The sequence below is a fragment of the Anomaloglossus baeobatrachus genome, chromosome 4 (genome assembly GCF_048569485.1).
Source record: "Anomaloglossus baeobatrachus isolate aAnoBae1 chromosome 4, aAnoBae1.hap1, whole genome shotgun sequence".
Lineage (NCBI taxonomy): Eukaryota > Metazoa > Chordata > Amphibia > Anura > Aromobatidae > Anomaloglossus > Anomaloglossus baeobatrachus.
Window position 1 is genome coordinate 261,497,248 of NC_134356.1, and position 25,872 is coordinate 261,523,119.

The following is a 25,872-nucleotide window of genomic DNA, read 5'->3' on the forward strand; positions in this document are numbered from 1 at the left end:
CCTGGCTGCAATGTCATACTCTATAGTTAAAAGGCCACAGTTTTGATGTGCAATGGTGGAAAGAAGAGGACCAGATAGTGCATCAGAATGAGTGAATGAGCATCGGGAGGTCAGTGGTCAGCGGTGAGGTGAGTATTAGGTTTTTTTCCGGCCATGATCTAACCTACAAACATGTTCCTTTTACAAACAAAGATACAAAATACGTATAGTTAGTAATCTGAGAACTGTCTGTAGTGATATGCAAACTTGGCTGGTGATAAAATTATGTAACTTTGATATGAAATTTACCAGTAAGTACTCAATGTCAAGTATACTAAACATAAAATCTATCAAGAGAAAGCTAAAAATTCTAGACCTTTTCATCTTCGATGGAATTTTAATAAATAAGGAATACACAATAATCCTCATTCATTGGAATCTTTTGTGCTAGGTTGTATTCAGAGTAAAGCTTTCAAGTACCCGTGTTTCAAGTTAATTAACGCATGTCAATCAGGGAGAATTAACTATGTAGAAAATACTTACAGTGTAAGGCTGTGTGGAAAACCTGAACTTTTACATGCTTGCTTTGTATCCTATTGCTACCCTTCCTTCCCTCAACTGATTTGGATTAAGCATTGAGTGGACCAATTTGGTAATAATAATATTTTGTTTTTAGAAAATTTTATTTACCGTACTTCCAGTTTAGTACAAGTAGTTGTGGAGACACAAGGGTGAGTGGGTGCTCTCTTCCGCTGGCCTGGTTGTCTTTATAAAGACTGCACTGACCAGGTCTCATCCCACTGAACGACCGCACTTCTTCCTTGTGGGTAAAACACTACTCAGACGACACAGGGTGAGCGAACCATACATCGGTAAGACTTTATTGGTTCATCAACAAGAAAAAACATATTGTACATTCCCAGCAAGAACACAAGATGGTACAAGCAACCATCAGTCTCAACCTTCCTCTGGCCCATCAGGGTTTAGAGTCATCGTGACTTCCAGGGCCAACTATCCCAGTCTAGCAGCACTCTCCTTTTGGTGGCCACCCACTGAGAAAAGATAGCGCCAAGCTTAGGAAGCAGTTCTGTGTTTCCTCAGTCGGAACAAAAGCCCCTCAACTGAGATTATGTAGAATCCTTCTCTTGGTGCAGTTCTGTGATTCTCCAGCAGGAGCCGAAGTTCCTTGGATGGGTACCAGCACAAATCTGTAAAAATAAAATGTTTTTCATTTATTTAGTCCAAAAAGGCATAAAAACTAGAAGGATAAATAGAGCTATATATATATATATATATATATATATATATATATATATATATATATATATTATTTTTTTTTTCTTTCTTACGGATTTGTGGTGGTACTATTTCTACTCTTGGATTGTTCATGGAGCTGCCCTATGCTGTGCACTTTATCAGGTGAGCTGAAATGCCATTTTTTATGTAAAATAATACACTTGTTACAGAAGTAACAGAAATAAGGCCCTTTTATAGCTCTCAGTTCTCAATTCAGGGTGTTGTGTCTTACAGGATTGATGGAGATGGCTGCTCTCTCATTGGTTGCAAGTTCAATCTGACTGCATAATTTTTCTCTGAACTATGTAGTCAAAAGGGCTGAGGCAATACACATTTATAGACAATAAGACATCGATCAGTCTGGGGAGAGACAATGGTTAACATCTCTCGATTTAACAAACAATAGGACCCATATGTCTGGCCTAATTAAAACAGTTCACCCCCACACACACAAGTGGCCAGACGCTGTCGTCACAGTAGTTTTTAATACTTTTTTTATATGGTGACTTTAATGTGAATTGCATAGGTAATAGAATAAAATTCCTTCAATATAGCCAATTACTTAATACATTTTTCATGAGCAGGGGACGACTTAGAAGGAATCTGTCACAAGGTTTTTGATATTTAATCTGTCAGCAGCATAACACAGGGGCAGAGACCCTGATTTGCAGCAATATATCACTCACAGGGCTGCCAGCTCAGCATTAAAATAACTGCTAGACTTGTCACATAAAACAGTGATTTTATCAAGCTATAGAAAGCAGCCCGTAAGTGACATCCCTGGAATCAAGGTTTCTACCCCTACATCATAATTTGATATGGTAGCAAGAACCTGGTGACAGAGTCCCCTTAAGCATGACCCTTCAGTTCATGTTAATTGATAATTTGGATATAAATAAGTGAAATATAATCTTCTTTTACTTTCAAAGGCAGAGTGAACGAAGACGTAGCTCCGTGGTATTAAGTATACCTGGACTGGAAGTATTCCCAGGAGACCTTTTGGTTTCAGATGGTGCTTCTGACTACATATATCAGACCCAATGGCTTCCCAATAGTGGTAAGTAAACGCGGAGATTTATTTTCCAAACTCATTGAATTATACTGACCTAGGAGCTCAGGAATCAGTGAAACACCCAAACACTCAAGGGATCCCCTATGAAACCAACCTGCCCTAAGAATTTATTGTATTATTTGTACGGAAGCACCACTAATTATGCTGAGAGGTTGAATCACTGTCACAGCTCATAGCTCAAGGTGCTGACTGCGTGGCTCTTTCTTCTGCCAAGTCTATAAATTCCTGAATATGTAACCCTGCTTGATCTACCAACTCTACTCTCTAGGCCTATAGATTTATACAGTTAAAAAGTACATGATAAATATTAATTATAATTGAATACATGTTCCGTTTTTAGCCATAAGCAAACAGATAACTAAAAACATGATCGGCGGAGCTTCTGGTTCTGCTATAGATGGAACAAATCATCATAATGTTCTAGTTGTTCCTGTTTGGAAGCAATAAAGTGTTTGTATGAGATTAAAAAAAACATATTTGTTCCCCAAAACCATTGTTGTCCCTGCACTATGACTATTATATGCTTACAAAAGGGTGGAATTAACTACTTCAGACAATTCATATTGTGCATAAGTAGTCTGACCTTTGAGCCTACTGAGAGCTACACATATCCAAGGAAGGCAACCAACCATCTATATGTGTGTGGATAGATACTAATCACTTATGTAGAGTTCTCTATTCTGTAGCTAATATCCAACACATATTCATGTCCATGTTATAGTACAAGCTGCTTTTCTTTTATTAAATAGATGCCAAGAAACCAAAATGGCCGTTCTCTAAGAAAGCATCGGTAAGTATTTCTTATTCATTTCATTAAAGAAACATGTATTTTTCTATATTTACTTATGTACTCATTCAGATGTCAATGCAACTCATAGCTGTTATAGTCTATATACAGTTGTATTGTATGGTGGCATGTGAGTGGTTGCTCCATCAGTGTTTAGCCTCCATCTTTATTGAGGGGTTTTGCTGCATCGTGTGAGTGCATTTGATTCCATGATCTGGGCAGGTAATCACTGTTGCCTTTCTTGTTGTGAATTAGACGAGGTCATGAGCTAGTATTTTATTTGAGTTGGGTCAAAAACTAATGAAAGGACCATTATTATTATTTTTTTTTTATTCTTTCATAGTTCATCAAAAGCAAACAAAAACAAAGTTCTGACTTGGAGAATTGTTTGTCAACGTTCAAGGTCTCAGATTTCACAGAATATGAATTCACTAATATTAAGGTATTGTAATACATATTAAATACTATAACCAATAAAAAAGAGTGAATCAATTTGATGCTAATTAAATTTGTGTTGCATTTTTAAAAATTTGCTAAACCTGGCCACTTTTAACAGTTTGAGATTTGCTTATCACGCTATGTACGGGGAAGTACCAAGCGAACGGCAAAAGGAAAGGGGAGGAAAACTTATGTCTAGAGAAGGGGGAGATGATGACCCCTGACCCAGCCTACGCTGGTCCATGGCTTGCCTAACCAAACTAGATAGGTTCTGCACCTAAGCACTGAGCCAGATACCTAACCCTGGCTGACCGTAATGTAGGTGTACCGCCCCCGTGCCAGCGGCCGAGCTGCTCGGATCCAGAACCGCGGTGTCTCCGGACCCGGGGGTTCGTGCGGACACTCGAGTTTGAAAAAGGGTGTATGTACAGGGGAGTTAGAAGTTTGTGATGCCACCCATGGTGCGTGGTAAGGTGGAATACCACCGCTGCTGTTGGGGAAAGGGGGAGCCCGGTGGCGACGGTGTGACAGCAAGGTGTTTAACCGCTCCATGGGTAGGGGGTTTGTGCCCCGGGGCCCAGTGTTGGTAGTGCAGGAGTGGGGTGCCATTGAGAAAAGGAAGGGTTTCTGCGTACTCACTCAGTCAGGGGTGGGATTCAGTTGGTTCTGTCCGGTTCGGGAGAACCGGTTGTTAAAATAGCAGCCGGTTCCCCGAGCCACATAAGATGTGAGCTATATGGGGTGAAGGGCCACATAACATGGGAGCTATATGGGGAAAGGAGACCACATAAGATGGGAGCTATATGGGGAAAGGAGGCCACATTAAGATGGCAGCTATATGGGGAAAGGAGTCCACATTAAGATGGCAGCTATATGGGGAAAGGAGGCCACATTAAGATGGGAGCTATATGGGAAAAGGAGTCATATGGGACAGGATATGCAGTGGAAAAGGAGCACATGGGATGAAATCTGCTGGGGAAAGAGGCCATAATGGAATGAGATCTGCTGGGGAAAGAAGCCATAATGGGATGGGATCTGCTGGGGAAAGAGGCCATAATGGGATGGGATCTGCAGGGGGAAAGAGGCCATAATGGGATGGGATCGGCAGGGGGAAATAGGCCATAATGGGATGGGATCTGCAGGGGGAAAGAGGCCATAATGGGATGGGATCTGCAGAGGGAAAGAGGCCATAATGGCATGGGATCTGCAGGGGGAAAGAGGCCATAATAGGATGGGATTTGCAGTGGGGAAGAGGCCATAATGGGATGGGATCTGCAGGGGAAAGAGACCACATGGGATGGGATCTGTAGGGGAAAGAGGCCATAATGGGATGGGATCTGCAGGGGGGGATAGACCACATGGGATGGGATCTGTAGGGGGAAAGCAGCCACATGGGATGAGATCTGTATGGGGAAGGTCATCCGTTCCAATTTTAGCAGGGCTCCTTTAGTAATAATTTTAAAAAATTGTAGAAAAACCGTTAAATGCAATATGACTGAAAGTGACTGGAACAACTGGTGCTGGACAGGAGAGTGATGGTAGAGGAAGGGAAGAAGTGGAAAGCGATTATACTTTAAATTACTTGGATTTTTTGGTTGAGGAAAGTGCGTGAAAATGGGTGTGGATAACAAAATGGGTGTGGTTACAGAATGGGTGTAGTTTTCAAATGGGCGTGGTTTACAGAGAACCTGTTGTTAAAAATTTGAATCCCACCCCTGCACTCAGTCCAAGAATACTGACATCGACAGCTTGTAAACAAGAATTCTGAGCACCGCTGCAGCCAGGAGGGAGCACGCTTGGGTCTGTACCCTTGGTGTTGCTTGTTAGCCTGTGGCCTTTTCCGTGGCACCTTGTTCACTGTTTGGACCCTGTAGTGTGGAACTAGGCAGGTCCCGCTCACTCGTATGGCTAACGGAGGGAGCTTGCTCTCAGGGTTCACGCTTGGGATTTGGTGGACTGTGAAAGGGAAAGTCCTATCCCATCGGTGCGCTAGTACCCCGATTTTGGAGCGAGTGAGGGATGAATCTTGAAGGCTTCACCCCCGTCGGGTAAATTACTAGGACGCTTGAAGCTACTTCCCGGCCTAGGGTCCACAGACCCCGTCGTGCCCTGGCCCCTGCCCGGAGATGGCTCAAGGCCGCCGGCTGCCCTCCTTGGCAATCCGTGCTCCTTGATATGATCCCCTGCGACCGGGGTTCAAGCTCCTACCAGACCCAGACCAACGTCTGCTACCTAGTACTCAAGGAGCCCTGCTCCTCACCGGTGACCTCTCCCTCTCAGAGATTCACCACTCTACCTCCTACTTCTTCCACTCCTTTCTTAGTTCTCTTTTCACTTTTTCACCTTCCCCTACCAACCCCCCAAGTAGGTGGCTCTATTCCCTTCAGGCCCCCAATGGTGTGCCTGGTGGGTATGGTGTAAAGTGCTTCTAGGGTTTTGACTGGCTAAGCTCTTAGCAACACCAAAGGACCAGGACCCGTAACCAAGGAGGATTGGATACTGTGCAGAAGGGTAGATTGCACAATACCCTGTGACAACCTGATGTGCCAGGGCGTCACATTGGCTCTAGGTAGGGAGCGCATGGGAGGAGTGCTTAGTCAACCCCACTAAGCTCTAAAAAAGACACAGGATTCACAAACTGTGGGAAAGTAAAGAAAATCTAATCCAATCCTTATCTCCAAGTGACTCAGGGAGAGGAACTTCAACAACAACAACAACATTTCTCTAGATGTATAGAAGCCAACTGCTTGCCCTAAAGACTTGTAAAGGGTATTATACCTTATACCAGCACAGAGTAAGTGGAAATGAGGTTATATAAAAACATGAAGGAAAGTGCTGATGAAAAACAGCTGAAAGGGTGAGGAACTCTGCAGGGTCCTAAAGGGAAGTAAGGAAAACCAAGCAGAAGAGCTACATAGGATACCAAATACACCAAGCAGAAATAATAGAAGGTCCGGGAGCAGTTTGCGCAGCCAAAAGGTGTGACCTTCTTTAGCCGTCCATCACAGGACTGTCTGTCACCCGTGACACACCCATGACATCACTTTCTTTGAATTGTAGAAGAATCAAACAGCATGAGAAGGCTCACATAAACTTAGGCTTCAACATAATGCTTTGCAGCTATTAGATCAAGTGATGGGCTGACCTGGACTGTAAAAGTCCAAATCCGGTTGGTTTCAAACGTACCCCAGTGCCGGACTTGGGCCCGGAATTCTGACTAATGATCTGGATTGGCAACTCAGGAAATAAAAAAAAATAAAAGGAAAAATAAAGCAAATAAGAATAAAGCAAGCAATACTTACCGAGGCTCCAGCATGGCTGTAACAGCTCCCGCAGCCACTCATTCACCTCTGAGGCCACTCATTACCTTCATTAAATATGTACTGCTTTCCCCGCCTACCAGCATCTGTGATTGATTGCAGTCAGATGTGCCCCCAGCCTGTGTGACAGCATCTGACTGCAACCAATCTCAATGCAACCTGCTGTCTGCAGGTCTATCATACAGTAAAAATAATAAATAAATAAAAAATCTTGGCGACTAGTCACCTATATAAGCCATATTATGATACCAGCACATATAAAAGCATTCGCTACAGGCTGCAGCCCCCAGTTGTGCACTTATCTTGGCTGTGTATCAAAACAGGATTAACCACATGCGGCTTTTTTTAAAATTATTTAAATAAATGATTAAAAAACAGTGTGCAGCCCCCAAATTTTGATACTCAGCCATGACAAAGCCCAACAGCTGGGGGCTGGTATTCTCAGGCTGGGAGACCCATGCTTATTGGGGCCCCCGCAGCCTAAAAATAGCAACCACCCAGCATTGTCGCATCCATTAGATGCAACAATCCCAGCATTTTACCTGGCTCTTCCCAATTACCCTGGTGCAGTGGCAATCAGGGTAATAAGGAGTCAATAGCAGCTCACAGATGCCACTAATCCCTAGATTAGTGATGGGGAGGGTCTATAAGAGCCCCTCATTACTAATCTGTAAGTGAAAATAAACACAAACTACGAAAAAATCTTACTTGAAATAAAATACAAAAAACACCCCCTTTCACCACTTTATTAACCCCCCAAAACATCCCTGCAGGTCCAACATAATCCATGCGAGTTCCCACGAAGATGCCAGCTCTGCTACATTACTGAAGTCACAGAGTGTGATCATGGTACATGACCGCTTGCTGCAGACTTCAGGTAAGTTGCGGGCACAGCTGGAGGTTTACACGGCCCTCTACCTGTGACCGCAGGTAACCTGACCTCAGGTGACCTCAGTAAAGTCAGTTACTTTACCTCATGTGGCGTCACTGAGTTTAACGAAGTACCCTAAGGTCAGGTTACGGGCGATCATGTATTAATAAAAGACATTTTTTTAAAAGATTGTGAGTGCAAGGTTTTCGATCATCTATTTGCAAGATATTCTGGACTTCTGTAAGCTTTATATTAGGCACCACCTGTTTTGATTGAAAGTCTCATTGACATTTGAATGTATGCTGTCTGATACTGTTGGTGTAGTGCTAACTTCCTTGCTACATAAGGAAAAATATTTTCAGGTCCAAATTCCCTCGTTTGTACGTTTCTGATATTCAACACGTTTGACTTCCACTTCAAAATTTGCAGCTCCTGTAAAGCTTCTAACAGTAAAATATAGTGCCATTACTGAAAGGACAAATACAAGAGTAGTCGACAGAGTAATCAGAATATTACAGTATACTACTGTCAATATGTTACTCATTTATTTTGTTCAAAGTACTAGCTATGGTCCATAACAAAATACAGTTATTATTATTATTATTTATTATTATAGAGCCATTTATTCCATGGTGCTTTACAAGTAAAAACGGTATGCATAAAAACAAATACAACAATCATGAACATTACAAAAACAGACTGGTACAGGAGGAGAGATAATCCTGCCTGCAAGGGCTCACAGTCTACAGGGGATGGGTGAGGGTACAATAGGTGAGGACAGAGCTGGTTGCGCAGTGGTGTATTGGTCTGAGGGTTATTGCAGGTTGTAAGCTTGTCGGAAGAGGTGGGTCTTCAGGTTCCTTTTGAAGGTTTTCATGGTAGGTGAGTCTGATATGCTGGGGTAGAGCATTCTAGAGTATGGGGGAGGCATGGTAGAAATCTTGAAAGCAATTGTGGGAAGAGGAGATAAGAGGGGAGTAGAGAAGGAGATATTGTGAGGATTTGAGGTTGTGTGCAGGTAAGTACCGGGAGACTAGGTCACAGATGTATGGAGGAGACAGGTTGTGGATGGTTAGTGTTTTGAACTGGAGTCTTTGGGCAATGGGAAGCCAGTGAATGGATTGCCAGAGAGGAGACTCAGATGAATAGTGAGGGGACAGGTCGATTAATCGAGCCCCAGAGTTTAGGATAGATTGGAGGGGTGCAAAAGTGTTGGAAGGGAGGCCACAGAGCAGGAGGTTGCAGTAGTCGAGGCGAGAGATAATGAGGGCATGCACTAGTGTTTATGTTGATTCTTGGTTAAAGAATGCTCGAATCCAGGAGATATTTTTGAGTTGGAATTGTCAGGAGGTGAAGAGGGCTTGGATGTGTGGCTTGAAGGATAGAGTAGAGTCAAAGGTTACTCTGAGACAACAAGCTGGCAAACTGAAGAGAGTGAGCAGCCATCGTGAGAGTAGAGTGGAAGGATTATCTTTTGTCATGGTGGAGAAGATGGATTTGGAGGAAGATGGTTGAGTAGTTGTTTATATTTATGACAGTTTATCTTTAACGTGGCCACTCTCTGTTAGGAAAAGGTTGCCACCCGTTCCAGTGCCTCAGCCCACATTACTTTCTCTTTGTACCGTGACAAGTTAGGGATATCATATTTCCCTTTGTGTGACAAGAGATTAAAATTTAAAAGTTTATCATCACCATAATAGGAATTGTTTCAGATATGGTAGTCTATTATAAAACGTCAAATTCTCCTATTCCTATTTTATAGGATAAAACCTGGGATGAAATAAAAAATACGCAGACCGTCGAGAAAAAACAAATGAGGTCTTCAAACAGAAAAAGGCAAGAGGCAATATGGGAACTCTTCACCTCTGAATGTACATACTTTTTAGAACACTTACTAGTTCTCAAGAGGGTGAGTTTGATGTAATCTTGATCTAATGATTGTGTGTGTGATATATGGAGTATATATTGACCAATGAGTTTATTATCTGGAATAAAGATTAACTAATTAATTTAAGTTGGTTATGACACTGTTAATTTCCCCAAATCGCGATTGCAGCCAGGTATATTTTGCTCTGAAGATGTAGTATTTCAGAGTAAACATAAGTTTCCAAATTGGCTGGGGACTATAGGCCTCAACTAACTTGTCAGAGGCAGCTGATCCCATTTACTGACAGGTCTCTCCCTTCGAAAAAAAACATCAGGCGAGACCAGTAAGTCAAATGGAGCAGGGTCAGAAGAAGACATCGGAGACTAGTCAGCTAAGCGATAATCCCGGGCCAGCCCTTCAAAGTATGTTTCAGAGTAAAGCGTACCTGGCGGCACTTGCGTGGCCAATGTCTTATTCACATTGCCTGTGGTTTAAGCAGTATTGAACATAGAGAGGGGAAGGGCACTACCCGCGGGATCTCCTGGTATACAGAAAACTGTACCAAATAACGTGAGAGAAAGAACGTATACCAAAACGGGATCACCACAAGGTCAAGTTTATATAAAGAATATACTTTATTGTACAAAAAACCACACGTCCACACCAGGAGTGTAGCACACACAGAAGATAATTAAAAACACTTAAAAAGCCTGTGGCATATAAGAACTATCACGTTGGGAAACAATGCATATAATTATAAAGGATATATCCATACAATAATCTACAATGTTAACAACCTCCCCTAATGCACCATACACATATAACATTACATTACATTGATGTTTCACTATCCAAAAGATGGTATATAAGAGGTACTGTGTTGTCATCAAATACACAGTATTACAATCTAGGATCCTAGACCATTAGCTGGCTGCATAATTCTGACTGTGATAACAATGGCATAACATAACCAATGATCCAGTATAACCCAGAGTGGCCAAGGTAGTTGTCCTGAACCAAGCCTAAAGAGTATCCTCAGTCTATACTCACTATCGGTGAGATGCCAGCCAGATAGAAAACACCATACAAAATAGTGGGTTATACTGGATCATTGGTTATGTTATGCCATTGTTATCACAGTCAGAATTATGCAGCCAGCTAATGGTCTAGGATCCTAGATTGTAATACTGTGTATTTGATGACAACACAGTACCTCTTATATACCATCTTTTGGATAGTGAAACATCAATGTAATGCAATGTTATATGTGTATGGTGCATTAGGGGAGGTTGTTAACATTGTAGATTATTGTATGGATATATCCTTTATAATTATATGCATTGTTTCCCAACGTGATAGTTCTTATATGCCACAGGCTTTTTAAGTGTTTTTAATTATCTTCTGTGTGTGCTACACTCCTGGTGTGGACGTGTGGTTTTTTGTACAATAAAGTATATTCTTTATATAAACTTGACCTTGTGGTGATCCCGTTTTGATATACGTTCTTTCTCTCACGTTATTTGGTTTAAGCAGTATGAATCTGATCACTAGTCCCTTTTACACTAATAATTGTATATAACCATATATAATCTAATTTTTCAATCTTATGTAAGTCATCGTGGAAGACAGTCTGCATGTCTCCTGGGTGACATCCTAATATCCTAGGTGTCATATCACATTGTGATTTATTTTTTAATTTATACATTTACTTTTCTATTTAATATTCTAGATATTTTGTGACGCACTAAGGCACTTACAGAGCAATGATCATCTGTTGGATGCGGATCCAGTTAGACTTTTTGCCAATTTGGAAGAATTGAATCAGGTACTCTTATTTCCCGTAAATTCTTACATTAAAAGTAAAAGATTTGCTGATGGATGCATACTTGAAGTTGTAGTTTTACAATAGGTGAAGACCTTTGTACTATACCAAGATGTTACATTGGGTGTAGTCTAATATTCATTCTTATTTTCAACCTCTGCAATCCTAGAATTCTTTAATATTTTACTTTTTGTATTATATTATTATATCTTTATTAGGAAAGCCTTAACTTTGCCACCAACTTGCTTAACACTATTGAAAGCGAAGAACTTGGATTTACAACCTCCTTCTCATTATCTTTAACAGACCTACTAACTAAGGTGAGTTTAGAAAATGATAGTATACCAAACACAAACAACAATTAAACAGCGGTGTTCTGTACAATGGGAAGGTAACGGCATGGACAATGCTTTTAATAACATTGGTACTTGAAGGGCTTGTCCAGACAGAAAAGATTGATAGATCCTTAATATAAGCTTGGTGGATTCCAACACTGCACACCCCATTGATTGGCACTGTAGCACAGCCTTACAATGGATCGAGGGTGTCGGGTGCTGGACTCCCACTATCTCATCTTGAGTACTTATCCTATAGATTACTTATCCTATTGGATATTGTTCCTATTAAAAATAAAAAATACAAAAACAAGCACTTTTGCAATGTACTGTGTATGAAAACTTGAAGGCGTTCTTGAGATATTAACACTTTTTTTGTGTACAGCTCATTGTCTAGGAGACCAACCACTGCTGCAATCTAGCTTGTAAGATAACAGCGAACTCCAGCAATCCTGGCTAGCTTCAAAACAGTGCTTACAATTTCAGTAGAAAAGGGCTTGTAAACACTGCACATGTTTTGCTGTCTTGCTGTGGTGGTCTGTCTAGAAGCCAACAAAAGGCAAACAAAATAAAAAAAATGTAATATCTCAAGAAATAATGAAAATTAAAAGAAACAGTAAATTGCTAATGGCTTGTATTTAGAAGTTCTGTCTGGCAAGACACATTTATAAAGCTAACCCTTTAATTAACATTTTTTTTTAGAACATTTTTTTAAAAAATGTTCACGTTCCATTGATGTGCAAAGGCTTAAAGAAGCACTGACATCAAATTTTGTATAGTCTTAATATATTGCAATCACCCAATTATATAGCACTGTGCACTAACAATTGCTTATTTTGCTTTTTCTATTCAGTTAATTCTTCTCTTTTTCATTAGGTCTATGACATCAGATGATTAAAAGAATACTAGCTGAATCATTCTAAGTTCTATATAGAAAACAGGAAGTCTCTTTTACCTACATGGGTCACTGCAAAAGTCTCTGACAGGGGCAGGAGGGAGCAGCTGGGTCAGGAGCTGAAGAAGAAAATGTTTCAAGCAGGGACAAGAGACTTACTGTTTCCTGTTTTTACATAGAGCTTAGAATGATTCAGCTAGTCTGTTTTTAATGACGTGAAGTCAAAGATCTACTGTAAACCAGAAGAATTAAATGGGTAGAAAGACAAAATAGTACACAGTGCTGTATAATATGATGACTGTAATATATTAGTTGGATAAAAATAGTACCCAACTGTGCCCATTATTCTGTTGATGAGAACAGCTAATTGACAAGGATGCTGGGTGTTGCACCCACACCGACCAGACATTGATGACCTATCCTGAGCACAGGCCATTAATGTTAAAGCCCCAGACAACCCCTTTAACATCCTTTGGATGTGGCACTTATTTGTATGTCTGACCACCACTAAATAGTAATAAAGCATTTGTGAAATACTGTATTTTCCGGATTGTAAGATGGACTTTTTTCCCCCCCGAAAACTGGAGGTAAAATGGGGGTGCGTCTTACAATGCAGATATGGCTTACTGGGGTGGCGGTGGTGGAGCGGGGTCATAAGAGGCAGGGTCACAGGACAGGCTCGGGGGTGTTGTGGCGGGCGCTATTGATTTTCAGGTGGGATGCAGGGGTGTCACGGCAGCGGTGGTCTCCATTGACCTGCCAGCAGGCTGTGGGGGTGTTACTGCAGTGGAGCGACTACGGGTGAATTGAGCTGACTGCGGGCTCAGCGCGTGCGCATATTGAAGAGATGGACATCAAGAAAATGGCCACAGAGTCCTATCTGCACATTGACCGCCTCCATGGCCATTTTCTTAAAGTACATAATTATTATTATTATTATTATTATTATTATTATTTATTATTATAGCGCCATTTATTCCATGGCACTTTACAAGTGAAAGGGTATATGTACAACAATCATTAACAGTACATAACAGACTGGTATAGGAGGAGAGAGGACCCTGCCCGCGAGGGCTCACAGTCTACAGGGAACGGGTGATGGTACGATAGGTGAGGACAGAGCTGGTTGCGCAGTGGTCTACTGGACTGAGGGCTATTGTAGGTTGTAGGCTTGTTGGAAGAGGTGGGTCTTGAGGTTCCTCTTGAAGCTTTCCACGGTAGGGGAGAGTCTGATGTGCTGAGGTAGAGCATTCCAGAGTATGGGGGATGCACGGGAGAAATCTTGTACGCGATTGTGGGAAGAGGAGATAAGGGAGGAGCAGAGAAGGAGATCTTGTGAGGATCTGAGGTTGCGTGCAGGTAGGTACCGGGAGACTAGGTCACAGATGTAGGGAGGAGACAGGTTGTGCATGGCTTTGTATGTCATGGTTAGTGTTTTGAACTGGAGTCGTTGGGTGATGGGAAGCCAGTGAAGGGATTGGCAGAGTGGCAAGGCTGGGGAGTAGCGAGGGGAGAGGTGGATTAAGCGGGCCGCAGAGTTTAGGATAGATTGGAGGGGTGCAAGAGTGTTGGAAGGGAGGCCAGAGAGCAGGAGGTTGCAGTAGTCGAGGCGGGAGATGATGAGGGCATGCACTAATGTTTTTGCTGATTCTTGGTTAAGGAAAGCACGGATCCGGGAGATGTTTTTGAGTTGTAATCGGCATGAGGTGAAGAGGGCTTGGATGTGTGGCTTGAAGGATAGAGCAGAGTCGAGGGTCACTCCAAGGCAACGAGCTTGTGAGACTGGGGAGAGTAAGCAACCATCGAGTTTGATGGAAAGGCTTGTTGGAGGAGATGAGTGAGGAGGAGGAAAGACAATGAATTCTGTTTTGTCCATGTTAAGTTTTAGGAATCGCGCAGAGAAGAAGGATGAAATAGCAGACAGACATTGTGGGATTCTGGTTAGTAGAGAGGTAATGTCAGGTCCAGAGAGGTAGATCTGTGTGTCATCGGCATAGAGATGATACTGTAAGCCGTAGGACTCTATGAGCTGTCCCAGGCCGAAGGTGTAGATGGAGAACAGCAGGGGTCCAAGAACTGAGCCTTGGGGGACACCGACAGATAGGGGGCGAGATGAGGAAGTGGTGTGAGAATGGGAGATGCTGAAAGTTCAGTCGGTTAGGTATGAGGATATCCAAGATAGGGCCAAGTCTGTGATGCCCAGAGATGAGAGAATCTGTAGTAGGAGGGAATGGTCTACTGTGTCGAAGGCAGAGGACAGGTCCAGGAGGAGGAGGATAGAGTAGTGTCGCTTGGCTTTGGCGGTTAGTAGGTCGTTAGTGACTTTAGTTAGGGCAGTTTCAGTGGAATGATGCGGTCGGAAGCCAGATTGTAGCTGGTCAAAGAGAGAGCAGCAGGAGAGGTATGAGGACAGTTCAAGATGAACATGCTGTTCTAGTAGTTTTGAGGCATAGGGGAGAAGGGATATGGGGCGATAGTTTGACACAGAGGATGGGTCAAGGGAGGGCTTTTTGAGGATGGGTGTGATTGAGGCATGTTTAAAGCATGAAGGGAATACACCAGTTGTTAGTGATAGGTTGAAGAGATGGGTTAGGGCTGGGATGAGGACTGCGGTGATGTTGGGGATGAGGTGTGATGGGAGTGGGTCCAGTGCACAGGTTGTTAGATGTGATCTTGAGAGTAGAGTGGAAAGATTGTTTTCTGTCATGGTGGAGAAGGTGGATTTGGAGGAAGAAGGCTGAGTAGCTATGATGAGGGGCTGTGGTGATTGTGGGCCAAAGCTTTCTCTGATGTTGTCAACCTTCTGCTTGAAGAAAGAGGCAAAGTCTTCAGCTGAGAGGAGAGGAGAGGGAGGTGGTGCTGGAGGACGGAGGAGAGAATTAAAAGTGTTGAATAGCTGTTTAGGGTTGTGAGAGAGAGAGGATATGAGGGATGAGAAGTAGGTTTGTTTTGCAGCAGTGAGTGTGGACTTGAAAGTGGTGAGGGACTCTTTATATGCAATGAAGTGCTCAGTGGAATGAGACCTCTTCCATCTGCGCTCAGCAATTCTGGAAGCCCGTCTCAGTTCTTTAGTCTGACTGGTGTGCCAGGGTTGCCTGTTGATTGTGCGGGTTTTGGTGTGTGTGAGGGGGGCGGCTGATTCGAGAGCTGCAGAGATTGTAGTGTTGTATAAAGTTGCAGCAGCATCTGCATCGTGTAGAAATGCAATGTCTGTGAGAGGAAGAAGGGACTGAGAAAGGGCGTGTAAATCAATGTGTTTGATATTTCTGTGAGGGTGTGAAAGTTTGTGGAGGGGGGGTTGCGTAGTTGGAGAAGAGAGGGAAGAGAATGTGAGTAGGTTGTGGTCAGACAGGGGGAGAGGTGAGTTAGAGAGGTTAGATAGGGAACAGAGGCGAGTGAAGATGAGGTCCAGCGTGTGGCCATCTTTGTGAGTAGCTGAAGTACATCTCTTCAAGTGCGAGCGATCCAACGGAGCCTGCAGTCAGATCAATGGCACTCACCGCCGAGACACCCCATCCTGTGACCCTTCGTCCTGTGACCCTCCTGAGTTGCTCCACTGCAGTGTCATTACCATAATCCCACCAGCAGATCAATGGCACAGACCGTCGCGACACCCTCGCAGCCCACTGGCAGATCAATGGCGTCCACTGCTGCTGCGACACCCCTAATCCAGCTTTATTGCCGACCCTCCTGACCCGCAACACCCCCTCCTCTGAGTCTGCAGCATTGCCCTGCCTCCTGTGACCTTCCTCAGCCACTCCACCACTGCCACTACCCCCTGGTGAGCATTAGGATTAAGACGCCCTAGGATTATAAGACTGACCCTTATTTTAACATTAAAAATAATTTTCTCCTATTCCACCTCTAAATTTGGGGTGCGTCTTTTGATCTAGTGCGTCTTATAAAACAAAAAATACAGTATACCATTGATTTGAAACATTTACCAATATTGTGGCCAGTGACATAACAAAGTTTCTCTTTTTTTTGGTATTGCAGTATTTCAAAGATAATCTCTGCTTAAGTCATCAAATCTACTGCCTGAACTACACCTCTGCTATTATCTACCTGGAGACACTAAAGCAAAAAGACGATTTTGCAACATATCTAAAAGTAATGTATTTTTGCAATGTCAAAAATTGCCATTGTGTCAGAGATAATACAAGATAACATAGCCATGGGCAAACTTGGGCAAACTTGAAGTCAGCACTTATCATCTAAGTGATCCTCTGCACAGACAACATTTTTTCTTAAAGTTCCCTCTGGTACTCTGCAACTGAGAAAAACCAGACATGTCAGAAGACCTGTCAGGTCCTGTTTAAAGGAGTTGTTTGGTTTCTAATTAAAAGATCTTTAGTGGACATCAGATGCTAAATACCTTACTAGTTTTCAGTGCCCCAGGATTTTCAGGAGCTGAGTATGAATGTCTAAGTATGCCAAAGGGAATATGGTATCTTATACTTTATTGGCATCTTGTACTGCTATGTTTGGAACTTCCATCATATACGTAAAGTATATAAAATATCGTTCTAGCTCTTTTGACTTATACAATATACAGGTCCAAATACAGTATGTACTGTCACGTATCCTGATAATTGGTCAGTCATCTAATGAGTAGCATTTAATGTGTCCCGACACACCCCCAACAGATGATATCAGGGAAAACAAGGTGTGAGCATGTTGACTTTTACCTCCTGATCCTTTGTTCTCAGGAGGAATTGCTGCAACTTGTTCCCCTTGCTACAAGTAGCATTCACCTTAAAGGGGTTTTCCCACGATCAAAAGTTAATTTTAATCAATAGATCTTGACATAATATTAAGTTCCATAATTTGATGTGTTTAGAAAAAATGTTCCCGCGTTGAGATAATAAATACAGGGACATGATCTGATCATACCACATCTCCTGGACAAGGGAGAAAGTAAAAAAAAAGTATACAGATATTACAGCAAAACATCACAAATAATACTTTCTTTGAGATAAAACATTTTTTTTAAAAACAGTCAACCTAAAAGCTTTACCTCACAAAAGAATCAGATATAATCCCATGCTATGCTATCTGTATACTCTCTTTTGTGTCCTCCCCGGTCCAGGAGACATGGTATGATCAAACCTTGTCCCTGTACGGTCAGACACGGCTATTACACAGCACAGCAGGGGCACATATATAAGATTATCTCCGCACAGGAACATTTTTTTAATCACATCCAATTGTAGAAGTTATTATTCCAAGATCTATTGATTAAAATCATTTTAAAAATTAACTTTATTTGTGGGAAAACCCCTTTAAGCGCAAAACTGTCAATTAGAGATGAGCAAACCCAAACGGTAAAATGCAGTGTTCATACTAAACATGGCCTTTACTAAAAAAAAATCAGAGTTCGAGTTCGGTGTTTGGGTGCTTTATGTATGATGACTACTCGAGCGAGCATCGCTGTGCTTTGGTATGCTTGGTGCTCGGCCCAGTGCGAGCCGCTTGCAGTGTTTGAACGGTTCTCACTGGGAGTAAAATCGGCGTTATTGGATGTAGTGTGCACAAACAAAATAAATAAAACCCGCCCTTCCCCAGAAGTGCAATATTCATGGTTGGCTGTATGATGGCAGAGACCCGAACTGCCCAATCAATGTCTTCCATTGGGGTTCAGGTCAAGTCCGGGTCCCAAACAGAACTTTATATAAAGTCCAGCTGAACCCGCTTATCTCTATAGTCAATGACTCTGCAGTTCCACCTACATTCAGATGGACAAATTGTACACTTTGGCCTACATGGTGGTGACAAGTAAATATTTGACTTCTTTTTAATCATAGATTCACATAATGGAATATTTTACAATTTTATAATACTTAGGCCAACCCCAATTACGAGACATGAAGTACTACAATTTTCTCCATGAGGATGGGGTCAATCGAGAGTATGAAATCGCCTGATTTATATCAGGAGAACGTGGACAATTTTCATCTTTATTGTCATCCATGTGCCCTCCGTGTATCCATTATTTATGTCCAACTGACATCTGTGTGGCACCTGACGAATGTACATAAACAAATTCAGTTTCCTATGTTGATAATGGAAATGCATCCATAAAATATGGATGCAATACAGATGATCCATATGGGATCTAATTTTTGGGGAACACCCATAGAGTTTCCAAATATGGAAAGAATAGTGTATGCCATGAATTATTCACACGTGTACTTGGTCCTTGTGAAAGAACTGTCATGTGTAGAGCGTTATGGAATTATATTAGTCCACTGACCAATGTCTATTCAGATAGCACACGTCTGTATAATACACTAGCCTGAACGAGCCACTAGTCATAGGCCCTCTCACTAAGTACTAAGTCTACTAAGTACCATACCAGTACCCTCATACAACAAATTTCAGGTCATACCTACTCTTGCTGTATTCCTTACAATTTTCCTTTATGTTGTCGTAGTGGTGTGAACAACAGGAACAGTGTAGGCGCCTGCACCTCACCGATTTGCTGGTAGCACCATTACATCGACTGACCCGATATCCTCTGCTCCTTAAGAACATATGGAAAAAAAGTAATGATGCTGCGGAGAAAGTGTCCATCTATTCTATGAAGGAGAAAGTTGAAAGCTCCATAAGTAAGTCAAGAATATTTCATTTGCGGATATCTTGTTTTTATATAATTGTATTATTGATTAGATATAAAGCATGTATCATGTATATAGCAAATACCCTTTTTTTTTTTTTAACTAACATTGTCACTCAAAATGTAAAGCTGTGACCCTTAAATGCTGCACATTGTTGGGGTACTACTTGTAAACAATATGACAATACAACTTTAATGGTTGATAAATGTTCCTACTTTCCATGTATAAGCTGAGTATATACAGTGACAAGCAAAAGGGTAACAATGTTTTGAACTTTTGACATTGAGGCTCCATAGTTCACCATTCACTACAGCTTTGAGCATGAGACTATCATCATTTTATAGACAGTCAACTTGACTATCTCATACATAAATTTGACTTGGAACTATTTAGCATATGGTTAGTTATGCAGATTTTTGTCATGTCACTGCATTGGTACTGTTTTGCTCCTAAAAATCTAAATTTTAATTTTTATTATTTTGTTAGACTTTTGTAAATCCACCTTTGGCTTTCAACACTGCCTGAATCCTTTTGGGCATGCTCTCTATCAGCTCAAGCATGTTTCGATTGAAAACTGATCCCAGATCTTCTTTACACATTCCCAATGTTGGTGCATACTGATCCACTCAATTTAATATTTATAAAGCTTTTTCTTCTACTCTACCCACAATTGTTCGATTGTTTTGAGGTCTGAGGACTGTGGGGGCCAATCCAGCACCTCTACTTCATCGTCATTGAACCATTTCTTCATCAATCTCCATGTATGTTTCAGGTTGTTGTGCTGGAACACAATATCATCCTTTTCATACCGATAGTACTCGAGTGTATTAAGTAACTCATCTTGTAGGATATTCACTCATCATTGAGATCACCATCAATGTTGGTCAAGTATCAAACGTCTTGGATGTGAAACAATCCCATACCATCAGGCTTTCTCTACTGAGCTTGACAGTTCCTTCAATTTCTCAATTGCTAGCCCCTTTTCCCCTTGCTTCTACCAGACCCGTTTGCACCCATCAGAGGCTAGTCTATTGATTTAAATCTCATTGCTCCAAATCACACATTTACAGTTTTCTAATGTCCATTTTTCGTGCTTCTTTGCAAACTCAAACCAATGCTTCTTATGATGATATTGAAATCGAGGCTGCTTCACCTTTTTTCGGGTCACTATTCCAGAGTTGTGTGCTTGCCCGGATGTCTGTGATCTCATTATTACGAGGCACCTCTACTGCTGTGTTTGTTGAGCCAGAACGTATTAACTCCAATATTTTGCCTGGACGTCCATCTCTTGGCTTTTGAATGGATGGACTGATTTCATTTTGTATTCTTCCAACTGTCATGTCACTCACATGATGTGGTTTGGCAATTTTCTTGGCTGAGAGACTGCTATTAATGAGCTTGTTGTGCGGCTTCTCTTTTCTTGGGCAATTTTCTTTATGGCTGCTGCTAAATTTAAACCAGTGACCTTTACCTTGGGACTCAACTTAATAACACACTGAGCTATTAGGGAATGTGAGAACAGGTTGTAATTTGTAGCCTACAGGAATAAAAAGATTTTTCTACTACCAGGAGCAAAACAATAACACTGCAGTGACATGGCAAGAATCTGTATAACTAATCATATGCTAAGTAGTTATGTGATGTATGAGATAGCCAAGATGATTGTCTATAAAATAATAGTTGTCTCACGTTCAAAGCTGTAGTGAATGCTGAGATATGGAGCCTGAAAGTCAAAAATTCAGAACATTGTTACCCTTTTGCTCATCACTGTAGTTCTCATGTAGGGGAAATAAGAGCACATGATGGAGCTGTTATCTGGATCTTGGGGTATATTTCCACATCACAGATTTGTTGCAGACAATTGAGGTTTTTTCATTCATCTGAATGAAGCTTGCAGAATTTCATGACCTTATTATCACAGAAACAGCACAATTTAGATGAGCTAGATGTTACCTGTGCTTCTGTTATCAATATATAGAGATCTTCTTTACAACCGCCCCAATGACCATAAAGAGCTCTAAGCAGGCTCTGGTGCATTCACTTATATAGCAGAGTTTTCTAAGCTTGCTCTGCGATTTCTGCAGAGGTCGCTGTACAGAGACAGGGAGGAGGTGAGCTGCATCCACCATATATTGTGAATAGTGTGATTTTGTGTTATCTAGTGTATATAGCGGTGTTATTTGTCTTTAGACTGCCTGTGATGATAATGAGATGGTTACTGAAAAGTGATCTCTAAAAAATCAGGAAGTATCAGCCTCATATAAGGTTTAAATATCCAAAATAAAAATGTGCAGGATTTTAAGATTTTATTTTAATATTGATAGTGATATGGAGAGCAATAACAATTATTGAAATGTTTTAAGAATACGTTAAGGGTATGTGCGCACGTTGCTTTTTACCTGCTTTTTACCTGCTTTTTTGCTGCTTTTTCTTCTGCGCTGTTTAATGCCAAAATGGATGTGTTCTTCTATTCAAGCAAAGTCTATGGGAATTTGGGTTTCTTGTTCACACTATGTTGTTCAAAATGCTGCCTTTTTGTGGCAGAACTTTGGTCAAAAACTCAGCTTTTCAAAGAAGCAACATGTCAATTGTTTTTGCCATTTGGGTTTTGCACTGCAAAGCTGAGTTTTTGACCAAAGTTCTCCCACAAAAAGGCAGCATTTTGAACAACATAGTGTGAACAAGAAACCCAAATTCCCATAGACTTTGCTTGAATAGAAGAACACATCCATTTTGGCATTAAACAGCGCAGAAGAAAAAGCAGCAAAAAAGCAGGTAAAAAGCAGGTAAAAAGCAACGTGCGCACATACCCTTAAAGCATAACCGTTGTTTTAATTATTATTTTATAAATCAATAGTACACATAAAAATAAAATTTTGTAATTTACCGTATCAGACAAATCTGGTTCTTTCTCTGCCAGAATTGATCAGTTATTATGAAAATTCTCAATTCTGAGGTAAAATCTGTATTCAGCGAAGACTTTCCCATTACTGAGATAGGAGATGGCAGCTGTTACTGATGAGAGTCTATGTAGATAAGAGGAAGGAGGAGCTAGAAGCAGAAGGTGGTCCTAGAGGCAGAGGGAGGAGCTAGAGGGGATCTCCGCCTTTTCCTACCCCTTCTATCTACATAGAATCTCACCAGTAACAGCTGCCATCTCTTATCTCAGTAATGGGAAAGTCTACAATGAAAACAGGTTTTACCTCAGAATTTTGATAATGATTGATCAATTCTGGCAGAGAAAGAAGCCAATTTGTCTGATAAGATATATTACAAAGTTGCTTATTTACATGTGTACTATTGATTTATGAAATAAAAATTAGTGACTGCTATGCTTTAACAATCTGTCAGCAGGTTTTTGCTACTTTATCTGAGAGCAGCACAATGTAGGCAAAGAGATTCTGAAACTAACCATGTTGAACGTAAATTACTGGGTGCAGCTGTTCTGACTTTATCTCAGAATTGTGATTAGCAGAGCTGGGAGCTGTCCCCACCCACACCAGGCATTCTATAGAGATTGTGCATTGAGGTGTCAATCACAGCAGGGGGCGTGCCAGACAACATGGCAGGAGATTTCCAAGTCCTCTAATGCTAATCACAGGGTAATAAACCTTTTAGATTAGGTAAACAATAGCTAGCACACAGATAAGAGAAGCAGCATGATGTCCTCAGCTTAGGATGCTTTCACACTACGTTTTTTTTAACATCCGTCATGAACGCAAAAACGGATCCAGTGCAAATGCGTTTTCATTTCAATGCATTTGCAATAGACTCGCGTCAACATGCGTTCACCTGCGTTTGCGTGCGTTATAGTAAGGATCCAGCGACTTTTAACTTTTTTCAAAAACGCTACTTGTAGCGTTTTTGAGCTGCGTCCAAATACTGCAAATCGCTGGATCCTGACTAAACAGCATGCAAACGCATGTGAACGCTGGCATGCTGATAGACAGGATCCTGCTTGCTCTACTGAGCATGCACGGAAACCAGCCTCGGGTGATCAGTCCCTCTCTCCCCCTCCCTCTCTTTCCCCCTCCCTCTCTCCACCTCCCTCTCTCTCCCTCGCCTGAGAGCGGAGGACGCTTGTAACCAAGGTAAACATCGGGTAACCGCGGTCTTAGTTACCCGATGTTTATCTTGGTTACGTGTGCAGGGAGCAGGCAGCCCTGCTCCTAGCAGCTGCAGACGCTTGTAACCAATGTAAATATCGGGTATCCAAGCAAGTTACCCGATGTTTACCTTGGTTACGATCCTCCACAGCTGTCAGATGTCGGCTCCCAGTCTATCACGTTCAGTTCTCCTCATTCCCGATCACATGACTCTAATGCCCGCCCATAAACTTAAAGTGACAGGATCCTGCAAAATAACACATGCGTTTGCATGCGTTTTTTTGCTGTAAAAGCAAGATCCGCTTTTGCAGCAAAAAAATGTTCATGACGCATGTTAAAAAAAACGTAGTGTGAAAGCAGCCTTACCATGCAAAATCCTGGTTACAGATTCCCTTTAATTGATCATTTTCTGATGACCCCTTCCCTTTCAGGGTCCTTAACCTATAGGGTCGCACACGATGCACAAGCTGCCCTTATAAATTAATGCAACACATGACCTGCTACTAGGGTTGTGACTACTACAAATAATAGGAATTACTACTTACCGGTAATGATGTTTCCAGGAGCCATCATGTCAGCACGGTAGGAGTTGCTCCTTTGACCTTTACAGGGACAGGAAACGCAAGAGGTTAAAAGCCCCTCCCCATCCCCCTCTCCTCAGTGATTTTTCAAGTACCACACCAGGATGGGAGATAACACCATTTTATTAATGCATAATCTTACAATAGACACACAATAGAACAAGAAGGGAGGGAAACAATAGTGCTGTCATGATGGCTCCTGGAAACATCATTACCGGTAAGTAGTAATTCCTATTTTCCAGGACGCCACATGACAGCACGGTAGGAGAATGCCAAAGTAATCCCTATGAGGGGGGGACCACAGCCTGCAAAGCCCTTCTACTGAACAACATATGCTGATCGTTGAGAAGGCCCAGTTTATAATGCTTACAAAACGCGTGGGGACCCGACCACGTTGCCGCACGACAAATCAGTTCCAAGGAAACCCCCGCCCTCTCCGCCCAAGAAGTGGACAGAGCCCTGGCGGAGTGGGCCCTAATGCGAGTTGGGAGGTCCCGAACCCGCGGACTGGTAAGTAGCTGAAATAGTGGACCTAACCCACCGAGACAGAGTTGTCTTAGACACCGTCTTCCCTCGGTTCTTTCCCGCAAATTGCACCAAGAGGGCAGAATCTACGCGCCAGCCCGGGTAGCCTCCAAATATGCCAGAACTGCTCGTCTGACGTCCAAAGAGTGAAGGAGCTCTTCATGTTGGGAATGAGAATAAATGAGGTAGACAGCTTATACTACAGAGACCAGATATAGTGAGATATACCCGAAAATGGGTTAAATGAACCTTCTTAACACCGCAACTATAGAATAGAAGTTAAAGTCCTTAACAGCCTATCAAGGAATGAATAAACCACAGCCCGATAGAATGACCACCGGCTAGATCAAGAATAAACTTGTCCGAGCTTAATAAACCAGGTCAGTACTGTCATCAGCTCTCCTAGGTTCAAACGACTACCCCTGGTCACAGACCAGCCCACCGTACCGCCAGAGTTCACATTCTGGCTCCAGAAGCCCAAGATGTCAATGCATAAACTACTGGACCTCGAGTAATGAGAAGGACCATCATGAAAACTAAAGACATGAAGAGTTGGAGTCCGGAAGGCACGACTTCCGATATTAGCAAGCCAAGTACATCATCCGACCACTTGAAGGAAGCATTGTTCCCAAGATGCAGATGCCAAGGACAGCGGGGTATGGAATCTGGATGTGAGGAAAGCGTCCCAGAAAATGTAGGTGGCCAACCTCATAGATACACTGTATACAGTATATATATTGGAATTTAAAGAAGTGGTTTGCCATATCCGTGGCTGCAAATACAGGAGACTAGTGTTGCCCGGAGCTGGTGTAAAGAAACCACTACCACCTGGGCAGACTACCCAAGCAGAAATGCACTATACTCCATTAGCATGTAATTACCACTATATCGGACACTAGCGTAAACATACCACACAGTCTTCCATAGTGACCAGGGAACATCTTCCAGAGGAGTGAGGGCCTCTAATAATCACAGAGTGATAGTTCATTTGACAGTGGTGAGACCCTGGATTTTATCTCGTGAGAGCAGTGAGCCTATGAGGGAGACTATGGAGCTCCCTGCCACAAGAGGCTGGAAAACCTCACAGGTTATTTACGAGATTCTGGATGTTGAACAATGGTCCAGAAAACCAGTCCAATTGCCATCAAAGGACCCGTCACAGTAAAACGGGGCTATTACCATGATCGGCTACATTCAGTTCTTTCCACCATAGGATGAACTCGATAAACATTTCTCATTAGTCATAAGTTATAAATGAGAGACCAGAGCTAAGCAACTAAGCACCGCTGAATAGTACTGATTAGAAAGGAAGGACCGTAGCTGAACTCAGATTCCAGTTCTGAGCCATAATAAGGAGAAAT

At 42.1% G+C, this 25,872-nt stretch overlaps 1 protein-coding gene across 2 annotated transcripts in view; it reads left to right on the plus strand.

Annotated features, from left to right (window-relative positions):
* Positions 1-25,872, plus strand: part of PLEKHG7 (pleckstrin homology and RhoGEF domain containing G7) — a 149,227-nt gene that overhangs the window by 97,720 nt on the left and 25,635 nt on the right. For both annotated transcript variants that reach the window (XM_075342440.1, XM_075342439.1), the window contains exons 5-12: positions 2,205-2,332; positions 3,097-3,137; positions 3,478-3,576; positions 9,526-9,672; positions 11,360-11,455; positions 11,671-11,772; positions 16,679-16,792; positions 19,116-19,290. In XM_075342440.1, the coding sequence (XP_075198555.1) occupies positions 2,205-2,332; positions 3,097-3,137; positions 3,478-3,576; positions 9,526-9,672; positions 11,360-11,455; positions 11,671-11,772; positions 16,679-16,792; positions 19,116-19,290 (902 nt within the window). The remainder of the gene's footprint in view (positions 1-2,204; positions 2,333-3,096; positions 3,138-3,477; positions 3,577-9,525; positions 9,673-11,359; positions 11,456-11,670; positions 11,773-16,678; positions 16,793-19,115; positions 19,291-25,872) is intronic.